General features: G+C 46.0%; 1 protein-coding gene across 1 annotated transcript in view; it reads right to left on the reverse strand.

The window, feature by feature from the left end:
* The window catches only part of LOC146185073 (uncharacterized), a 91,962-nt gene extending 82,788 nt beyond the window's left edge, over window positions 1–9,174 (reverse strand). Inside the window, exon 1 of the mRNA XM_084606054.1 lies at window positions 8,383–9,174. Coding sequence (XP_084462180.1) covers window positions 8,383–8,575 — 193 coding nt within the window. The 5' untranslated portion in view covers window positions 8,576–9,174. The remainder of the gene's footprint in view (window positions 1–8,382) is intronic.
* Window positions 9,175–11,183: the final 2,009 nt, after the last annotated feature.

Raw genomic sequence — 11,183 nt, forward strand, 5'->3', positions numbered from 1 at the left:
TAGATGCACAGCAAGCGGTAATAGGAGAAGAGGGATGGTAGGGGGGGGGGGGGGGGGGGGGCGTTGAGATGAATCTAGGAAAAGGAGCACGTGGGGTTGGTGCCTCTGACCCCACGCTTTGAGGAAAACAAGCAGGCCGCTTCGTGTACTCGATAAAATGCTTAAGCATTCTGCCCCTTCTATTTTCTGCGTTTCGTATCATCCCTTACTGGTCCCCTCCCATTTGCCTCCTTCCCGTTTACATTATGATTATATATTAGAAAGAGAGAGAGAGAAATTATTGCTACAAACGTACGGAATAGTGAGCAGATATTCCATCCTCTTGAACGTCAACATTCCTGCTTTCTTAGGTCCGTGCGCGCAAACCTGTCCATATGCACGTGACCGAAAGAATGTTATTTTCTTTCTTTTTTTGCGTTTCGTCAGGAAATGACCGCCCAGTGTCGACGTGGTTGTTGTCACTACAGCTTATTATGTTGCTTCTTTGCCGAGCTATAAGGCTTAAGCAAATAAATTGGGAAAGGTTAAACAAAAGTGCGCCCAAAAACATACTAATCACAAATTCCTGTGATTATCTATATCGGCATGGCAGGTGCGCGACAGTCTTTTCTTGCGCTTAGCAGCCATGATCCGGGCACCTTGCTGCGCGACCATGTTAGGCATTTTTGTGGACTACACGAGGGAATGTTTACAACGGATAGGCCACGAGCGCGCAATGTGTGGCTTGTGGCAGCGAAAGGGGATAAGCGGGAGACGAAAGAGAGGTGCCGGTGCAAGGAGGTCGAGAATGAACAGGTGAAGTGCGGGCTCCGCTGCTGCGGCCCCGCTGACGGTCGATGTTTACGTGAGATGTAAGCATTGGCTTCTGCGAGGAGCATAAATCAGACTGCCCTTCGTCGCAGCCTCCGTTCGCGTCGAGTACGCGTGCTGTGGCGCCTCCATGGTTGCACACACTGGAAGGCGAGCAAGGAAGAAGGGAGCGTATATATGTGGCACCTTGATCACTCGCGTGCAGTCCCTCACCTCCCCCCCCCCCCCTCCTCTCTCTACCATTGGATGCCTGTTTTTACAGCGCACGAGGTGAAAGCACGCACTTCCCGAGTTTCGCAACCTTGAACGTTACGTTCAGGAGTGCATGTCAGTGTTTGTACAGGAGAAAGAAACAACATGCTGGGAGATGTGCCACACGCGAAATGCCGTCGGTTATGTTTGTATTCAGTTAGCGATTTTCTTTTGCAATATTATGTTAGTGTGTTGAGCAACGCAACGCAAATGTTAACATTGAAGCATCTTCATCTATCATACTGGTAGCGCGACAAAATTGTTAGAACTGCTTTTACTAAAAAAGAGAAATCATCACATGATAACAGCTTTCCTTTCTGCCGTGTACCACGAGCCGCCTCGGCCACACATGTCCGACACCTTGAGAAAACGCTAGCTGTGTGCTCAGGACTGCGAGAGCGACTGCCAAAACCACGGTAACCAGTAAGGCAAGAAGAGACGACGATGTACCACCAGTGTAGCTGCACACGTTCGTTTCCAGTTTGTTGGTCCAAATAGTAACGTCGTTTGCATGTGCTGTGCGCTCTACGTCTGTTTCGAACGAGGCGTTAACGCTAGATGCCAAGTTGCAGTATGCAATACGAGGTTCCGGAGCTCAGGCGTTATATACAAGAGGTTTGTCCCCAATTTCTGCAATGAGTCGAGCGTAAGTATAACCACATTTTTTTTTTTTCAATATTTTTGCTACTCATAAAGCTTCGCCACAATTTTCAGTCGGGAATATTCATTCACGTCCCCGGTAGCCATCTGGGGCACCATAGCAGCAAAAGCCACTGGGTACCCCTTCATGGCACACGCCGAAGATGAAAAAGGGTCATTGACCAAAAAGACAACGTTTTTGTCCATGACCCCACTCCCAAGCATTTCACCATCTAAGAGCCAAGAACAAGGCCGGGGTGCCCATTGAAAACAGGTGGGTACTCGGTGGAATTAGGGACCGAGCCTGCTACTTCCCGAATGCAAGGCGCTTCTAAGAGCCAAGAAACTATGGTTAAAAACCGACCTGGTTCATGTCGAAATTTATCTAGATTCTTGGTGCCACTCTGAGAAATGATCTTGACGCTCTGAAAACTGTTATGCAGGTAATGGCATCAGCAAATTGGGGGATACTTAGGTTTTCATTATTATCCTTCTCTATGTTTTCCAAGTTCAAACGAATGAATATCTCTTGTAAACTTGCAAATAACCATAGATTACCAGAGAATGACACTGCTCGACACCATTACCGATCCATGTTTAATAACCTTTACTGTTGAGGACAACGATCGCGATATATATTCTGCACAGATATCTTCAATCGCATTTACATATGCTTCTTCCACGCCCTGATTGCAAGACCTGCGTGAAGGCAGCGGTATCCATTTACTCAAGTGTTTTCAAAGCTTGAGATGCGTTTAGCTCTCGGCAAACAGCAGACTAAAACAATCGCTTGGGCAGCGCTCGTTTGTGCACTTCTCATGTCTTTTTTGCGCTGTTTACCCTCATCAGAAACAGAGACAAATGTGATAAAATCGAAGATGCTCGGCTCATATAAAGCCAAACATGAAGCAGAACTTACTCGTAACGTTCAAAAAGTTTCCCTTTAATGACAGGTGTATATACAGTAAAAAAAATTATTATATTATAACATGCGGCGAGCTAACCAGCAGTGGTGCAAACAGCAGATTTGTTTGCCGATGCTTTACAACACAAGACATATGTTTTTTTTTTTTTTTTTTTTTTTTTTTTTATTACGCAGTCGGCGGCGCTTCGTGTTCTAACTGGGAGCCTTTCAAACATGATGCTATTCCTTTTCTCGGTCGCTCTTCACCGTGAACACGCGCTAAGGTTCCCAAAGAGCAGGGGAGCACTATTGTGCGGCAAACAGGAAGATATTTTTGAAAAGCTGCGCGCGCAGCCAAGCACAAAACAAAAAGGTGACTCGGCGCAGCGGCATAGGTAAAAACGGACGATGGAAGCCGAGCGAGCTGTCCAGCTAATAAAGCGGCTCGTGGCGAAGGCTCCGAAAACGAATTAGATGGTACTGATGTACTATGTATTTAAGAACCGATGAAGAAGCGCCCTGCCTTTACTACAAGGAATTTCATGCTTGCATCTACTCCCGACCGGTAAACTGCGATAACTTTTTGTAGTTTATGAAACCTGTTTAAGGCACCGGTTATATTGTAGACAGATCTCTGTGAGGATGGCCTATCGTAGAGTATCCTTCCCGAGGATTCGCCTGTTGGTCTGGTTCATTAAAGCCTAAGGTTTCTCTATATTCTCTCACCGCTTATTCTATTACCACATACCTAGTAAGCAACGTATACTAAGCTAAGCGTCCAAAAAACTCGAATTATTTAATATTCCATTTATAATGAAATCCTATTGCAATGTTTCCGGCACGCTTGAGGTTATGGATTGCTGGTGCCACGTTCGCGTGAAATAAATATGGAATGTAGGGGCACTGCAAAGGTTCAGAAAGTACGAGGCGACATTGCCCGGCAAGGGCAGACATATTGCCCCATCCGAACGCTGCGGTCGAACAGAACGGAGCGAACGATGCGAACGGGGACGGAGCTGGCCTACGTCGCGGTTAATGATGGCAGCGATGGGGATGCTCCAAGGACATAAGGCACTGCTTAATCACGCTATGAAGTTTTCCTAGCGCAATTATACGTCCACCGTCATCCTCCTCACACATGCAAAGAAATATCTGTGCGCATCTCTGTTCTGGCTGCTTTATTTTCAGCGGATGTAATCTACATTAGAGAGTTTATTGACGTATTACTTATTTGATTTTATGGCGCTTTACCATAGAGCTACATTTATGTATATTTGGTAATAAATGGTGCTAGTAAAAACCGCTGCTCAGAACAAGTCTTACAAATAGCGCGACGAGATTACCACAAATGCAATTAGTTTGTGCATACAGAAGCGGCTATAGCTTTCAGTCTTATAATGCTATTCATGAGTAGCTACGAAGGGAGCCAACTCAGACTGACACCAGTCGCTGCCACTGGCACAATAATTGGCTGCTGGTTCCCTTTGTATGCAACCCGTCACGAGCGCCTCATTTTCCCCACGTTTGTCTTCGTGACATGGAACAATGCAGATATACATAGTTGAGTTGCGTTATTATTCTTCTGTTCTGCAAATTTTCTTTCGTATTTTTATAAGTTTATATTATCTAAAATATGTATGTGTATTACCAACTTTTATCTTCCCAATTATTTAGCGTTCTTCTGCCCAATCCTACTGAGGGAAGGCTCCTTGCAAATCATGACGTCAACGAAACCTGACCTTGAACAAGGAAAAGCATCCCTTGCTCCCGATAAGCAAAAATAGAAATAATTATTCCACATAAATGCATAAAATACATCGCTTATCGCGAGCAAACTGTTTTTTCAAGGTGTCGATATCACATAAAGTACAATACAAGGGTCGACAAAGCTGAGAAAGAAAACGGCTGTTAAATCCTAAACCACGTAATAAACGTGGATCGGAATTCCAATCATAATTTTTGTATACGTATATCTACGGCTTTCGCCGTGAATTTGTACACTTTTTGCGTGAAAATCGGTTCAGGAGCAGATGACAGTAAACACCGACACTCAATGTGCTGGGTTCTTGTCTGCTTGCCTCATCCACCGGCCCTGTTCGACCTCCAGCAGATTAGCCACTCTAGCAAGTTCCATGACGGAGGCATGATTGCGAGACTTCGAAGCATAAAGGCTTCAAGCTTTTGTTCTGCTGAGCAAGGAAATTGTTGAACTGATATGCATCGTTTGTGGCAACACATAGCCAAACTTTTTCTGGTATTGTGGTGCTATTCAACCAGAAACCATTTCTGTAGATGTATACTGATTGAGTGTTTGTTTGTCTGATTTCTTCTACAAGTGCTGCTATCAGTTCTCAAAAGCATAAGCCTGGATCTCACAAAATGGATAGATTAGCTCTTGGATCGACCGTAATCAGATGATATACTTGAGACGCCATGAAGTTCAATCTGAGCAGATGGAAACTGTCTGGTGGGTTAACAAACAGCGCTATGTGTGATGAGCAATTATGAAGAAATCATTCAATGTTTGTGAGCTAGCTTCGAAAAAAAAAAAAACATTTTTGTTGTCAACTTCGCGTGTTCCTGACATTAAATTGCGTGCGTATTCTTTAGTGTACTTTTTCATTTTCAAATGTTATCGGAAGGAGGGGCTTTCCGCTCGTCTTCTTTTCCCATCGTTCAAAATTTTCGACAGTCTTACGTGTCTGGACAGGGGTTTAAGAATTATACGCACCAATTGTACCTCGCGCCCGCTCTCTGAACTAATTCCCACCTTCACCTTGCTAAAGAACAAGCTGCAGCCGGCTTACCAAGGCTGCGCCGTTGCCCGTGGCAACACGGCGTCAACCGCTAGCGGGAGGGGTGACACAGCGGTCGTTTGAGACACTGACCCTCCCCAGTGGATGCGGCATTACGCCATCAATATTGAGAAAGCGACCAATCCCTTCGTGTTCCTTTTGTGAGCTGTATGTGAGGCGTGCGCCGTGCGGCTTGGCTGAAATGTCAGTGGCAGTATGCGCTCAAGGCCCCTTTGGAAAAGTGCGTTCGAAATGATCCACGATGCTTCTATTGTTTTCGTTTTTAGAATCGAGGAGGGGATAGCGCAGTGCATCCTCGTATAATAATATCTTTATCTTGTCAGATACGCGTGCTCAAAACTGTTTAAGCCAATTCGAATAAACTTGACCCAGAGCCTATAGGGCCGGGGCTCTCGGACATTTTTAAATTGTGAGAAAAGTGTAGGATATTGCAAGGGGCTGTTATGCATATGTTGATGAGAATCGTCTAAGCTTCCGAAGAGTGGAAATATAGGCTTTAATAATTTTACTATGATCGAACCTACCCATTTAAGCTGCCACAGAGAACCAAACGGCGCCGTTCTTTCAAAGAAGTTGTGAGCCAATTGTGGATAGCAGTAAAATAATGTTATGAACGTAATAATAGATATGGTCTAAGCTTTCGATGAGTATAAAAATGTTTTGTCTCAAGTTTGTCCTACGCTCACAAGCACTTAAGACTCTCACAGGAAAACAATGGAGCTCGTTTTTTAATATTATTAGCAAAGAACCAAAAGCCTGCCGAACGAAGATCTGCCGATATATCGATTGTTAACGCAGTTATACAATATACAAAAATGTTACGTTACAAATATATTTAGCAAAAAACGTACAAAATTCCTCGCTATGGGTATCACCATTCCACGCATCAGCTCCCAAGCAGTATGTTTCATTTTTTCTTTCTTTTTTTTTTTGCAGGCTCTGTTTATTTTAGACAAGGCAGCCATTTGATTTTTTCGATCAAAGTTTCTGCTCGGGCTATAGGAACAGTGACGTTTCATTTCCGAAAATCAGACCACCAAATGTGTTTACAGTTTCTAGTAACCTAAGGTAGACACTGTTCTGCCCATTTCCAGTCAACCCATATTCTCCATAATTCGCATGAACGGTCTCAAAAATAGAAATTGGATAAATGTTATGAAACATATGACAAGGCAGTAAAAGACATTTCGACGATTTGACAATAGCGACGTCGCCAGAGTAATCAAGAGAAAATCTAAGTGCCGCAGTTCCTGAAACAAGAACTGTGTCCCTATCGAACTTTCAAAGACCTCGTCGTTCGCCTGCCAACCTTATAGAAGTTTCGGTCGGGGGCATTTCTGTTACTGCTCTTATCGACACCGGTACCCGCGAGCACGCGAGTTTCTGGGAGCGCTTTTTGAAGAAATCAATCTATTCCTTTCCATTCAAAAGGAAGATATTTTTTTCAATACAATAGTCGCACTGTAAATAGCGTGCTAATTTAGTTGCTCTATGAGCTGTATTTACAAGCAAGACTTATTTCATTCACTGTTTACAATCACAAATGCGTACAATATGCCAGTTGCTGTCTAGTTAGTGGTACTGCCCCGGTTTCAAGGAAGATGCCGGAGGTTCAAAGATCAGGCTTCAGGTAATTTCATTCAGGTTAACAACTAAGCATAAAAACTGCCTCCACTTGAACCTTTCAAAAACGCCCTGAATGTCAAGAACGTATAGAGCTTTCGCTATAGCTTCACCTCCACAAACAAGCTGATATTGGGATTAAGGGGTACAACAGAACTCTATTATAACCTTTCTGTATGCTCCGAGATGCGTCGAAGATCCGGATATGGTAGCAGGCCTTCACCGCAGAGCACCCACATATTCAGTCTCTTATACTGCAGTACTGATCTTTGCTCCAGTGTAATTACGCAAGCCTCATTTAGTTGGTCTTGCAGCAAATCAGACACCAGCTGTTAATACGTGGACTGTATGCATCGCAGGTACTGCTTACAAAAGCATATATCAGAAAATGTCATCCATCACTCTGCGCTGCAAGTATTTAATTTAAAACGAAAGGGCATCTACCGAGGGCAGCTGCATGTCCTATGATACTTATGGTGACCCTTGTTGAGGTCGTACCAGACGACGGATATCCGCGCCAAAATTGCGAAGGGTTTACGCTGTATATGCAAAACGATTGTAAGGATACAATGAGGTCTCAGCCTCTCGTGCCGCTAGTGTTCGAGCTGGCCTTAGCTCATATTTTGTCACGCTCGTCCATAAAGCAAGCCGTCATGCAGTAGCGTACATGTTCCGTTGCGTGCAGTGAGTCAGAACACAGAAAACTAATCGCCTGAATATCATTGTTTAATTGAGTAACCTGAACTGTACGTTCCTTTTTTTTTTTTTTTTTTCTACAACACCAGCTCAGATGCTACTTTTGAGGAAACTGGAATTCTGCTCCTTACAACAATGATCATTTCTTTTGCATTTTTTTTTCTTTCCTACCCTGTAACAGCTCGTAAAGGACTAATAACACTGTAAATAAATAAGAAAAAAAAGCTCTGCAAAGTCTCTCTGAAACTGTTGTGTTTATGGTTACTTAGCCGGCTTTGTACGCGTTTTATGAGAGGATATTTGAAAGGCAGAAGCTTAAGATGCCTTCCCGTAGAAGTTAAGGATGGAGAAACGACCCTGCTAGCCGGCGTTTACTAGTTGTAAACGACTATGCTATAGGATTCCTCGCACTCGGAGGCCTTTGTGGCCTAGCTTTCTGACTTGAACGCGGCGCTTGTAAGCTTTTTCTCGCTCTTCCTCTCTAAAAAAAAAAAAATGAATATTTTCGCCCAAGCAGCCGCTAGCAACTAAACTCGCTGCCTGACACTTTGCGAGGAGAGCACCTTGGCTGCGTTTTCGTCTCTATGCAAGATTTGTGTGCATCGGACGCATCTCCACGCTGACGAATGTGAGCTGCCTCACCGGTATCGGTGGGGTGCGAGTCGCGGACGTCCTGCGTCGCACTCTCCGTCGGCCAAGAACTGCATCGCCGACGGCAACGGCGACGTCGGCGACATCGGCGGCGGTCCTGCTGCAGCGCGCCGGCGACTGCTTCAGCGACCATCGGCCTGGATACAGTCGCTGCGTCCCTCGCATCTGACGCAGCTTCGGCCATAGCGACCGGCTATCACACGCCGTCGATAACACTAAACATAAACACGCGTGGCTTGGGACGGGATGCCCGACCAACGAATCCGTCGAAAGCCGACGTGGTGCACAGTGTTTTCTGGCGCTACCAGGAAACCCGGCACAGCTGCGCCACCGGCGCAGATGTCCATGTCGCTGCTAATAGTTGTTCTAAGTCGGCGTGTAGAGAAGGCATCGTTTCTGGAGGCTCCGATGCGTCCTGGTCAGCTCATGACTGAGCGTCAATCCGCTCTGCATGCCTCGCAAAGAACATGGTTTTCCAATAGATGGTACTGGGACGAGGGTATGGTTCGTCTTCCATGGTTTCGGTCCTCTTGGGTAGCATTGTTTTGCTTCACCCAGGTGATTTCACTTCCGAAGGGAACCGCTCCTCCGTCGTGGTCAACGGGGCAGCAGAAGACGTAGACGGAGGGAAGCCTGAGGCAGCCGCGATCAGCGCCGTGATCAGAACCAGCGAATGAACACTGCTGCTTGCCAGTGTGGACAGTCGGACGCCGTAGCCCAGCAGCACACGAGCACAGAGCCTCCCCCGCGACTGTGCGCGGTGCTGCAGGCGGCAGCCGCGTCGGCAGAGCAGCTCTGCAGGGGTTCGGCCCATGGAAACACATGTGCGCGGCCGCCACCGCTGCTGCCCGCCGTGCGCAGCTGTGCGGCCTAGCGCCCCCTCGCCCCCTCTAGGATAGAGAGGACTCTTCCGCAAACCGATGGCCCGACCTTGCAGGTACTTCGGCCGCTATTGTCTAAAAGCGGAGAGAAATGCCTAAACTGACCGCTACACACAGGCTGTGACTGGCGAGAGAAGAGACCTCTGTGCATAGTGCAGGGTGCCGTTTTGAGCGTCGATGTCACCGCACGACAATGGACGCCTGCTTTGTTCGGTTCGCAGTCTTCTGGACGTACGAAAACATATGAGATGGACGCCGAAGACAGGCTGCAGCAGGATATGTGTGTTCAAAGAAAAATAAATGCAGGAAAAGAAAAGCTGGTCCACTGAGTCAGCACGTCAACTTGCCGAAGGCGACGAAAGGCTGTCAAGTACTGAGACCTGAGCTGCAGCCGCTCTTTCAGCCTGCAGACACAAGCGCCAGTGTCCTCTTTGGCTCCGCATTGTTTCTATAGCATTGTTTTCACGTTCCATGTGGGAAGGGCAGGGCCGCATCTAAGCGCCTGGCATGCCACATATATTGAGAGCGAATAGCCGTGTGCGATTATGCTCTAGTGGGACGTCTGAAACGGTTCATCCGTTTCCAGTGCTAAGGCCTCACTGAATTACTGGTTTGAGTCACAAACGCGTAAGTCGGAAAGGCCACCACGTTCGTGAGGCACGCAAGCAATGATGTAAATGCAATGACTGCAAATCTTCACTTGACACAACCATACTCGCCAGTCAAGCAAAGCGAATGTGTATAAAGCAACAGTAGTAAAGGTACAAAAATCAATTGCGAGCCAAAAGTAATTCGAAATGTAAAAAATGCAAGTAAAACACAAAACCTTACCCAGCCACAGCAGCCAGCCACAGTATTACAGGAAATTCATTTTCCCATTTATAAGGCAAAGGATTCAGCAAAATAGAAAATAACCACGTGGAAAAACATCATCCTAAAAGAGAATTTTCCTGCGCACTTCATCGCACTAGACCACCTGAGCATCTGTTCATTATTTTTATCGTTTTAGTTTTACCCGCAGCACATCAGCGGATGTACCGACTACCTCGATCGTGGATGCATCTGGACGAACATTCACCATCCTGCATTTATTTCCCTTAAGTTGGCGACACTCCCCGTAGGAGTGTTGTGAAGTATACAGGGCCAAGAGCGCTGACAGGATGTAAGATGAGCATATGGGGGAGATATTGTGCATAAAAAGCGCGATGTAACATTTGGATTACTTGAAGCTCGTGATCAGCCATGATGTTTAGGTGAACCGAAATTTGTTAAAACGTACTGCTTGCAGCATTTCGCGTAGCTGCTGGTGGGTCATAACGGTGCGCTAATGAATGTCCCGCAGTTTTTCTTCGGCCTATCGGGACATCCTGGCCGATGCAGACGCGGGCACGAGCAAGCGACAAGCTGCTTTCACGCTTACGAATCGCTACCGTCAGCTTCGACTTCCGCCAAACTAATTAAATGCGACACCACAGCACAGTCCTTTAAGTAATTCAAGTGACGCCTTTTGCTACGAACGTTACTTTGGACACATTTTCGAAGATCAAAGAATTTAATTCCGCGCGTATGTGACACCGTCCATAGCCTCCTGCTTAGAATTTTTGTTGGCCCTTTAGTTTAGGCAGAGTTATGGATTAGTGGTGGGTGGTTACAACCTTTTCTAGGGTATTGGTGAACTATTTCTCGCACCTTGTTAGTAGGCACTAAATGCGCACCAACCACGACATGTCTTCTGGACCTGCCGTCTAAACCTGGTCAAGTTAAATCCACCTATTGCAGGCTACTATTCCGTCGCTAAGCATTCTGTTAAGGTATACTTTAGTTTTCTACATGCCCCACGCGCAGCATTCCTTTCATTTAATGTTCGAACAACTTCTTGGAAACTTCATTATGAAACTAACGTTGTTTTTT

Source organism: Amblyomma maculatum, chromosome 6 (genome assembly GCF_055883805.1).
Source record: "Amblyomma maculatum isolate TAMU_Amacu chromosome 6, ASM5588380v1, whole genome shotgun sequence".
NCBI classification, from domain to species: Eukaryota; Metazoa; Arthropoda; class Arachnida; order Ixodida; family Ixodidae; genus Amblyomma; species Amblyomma maculatum.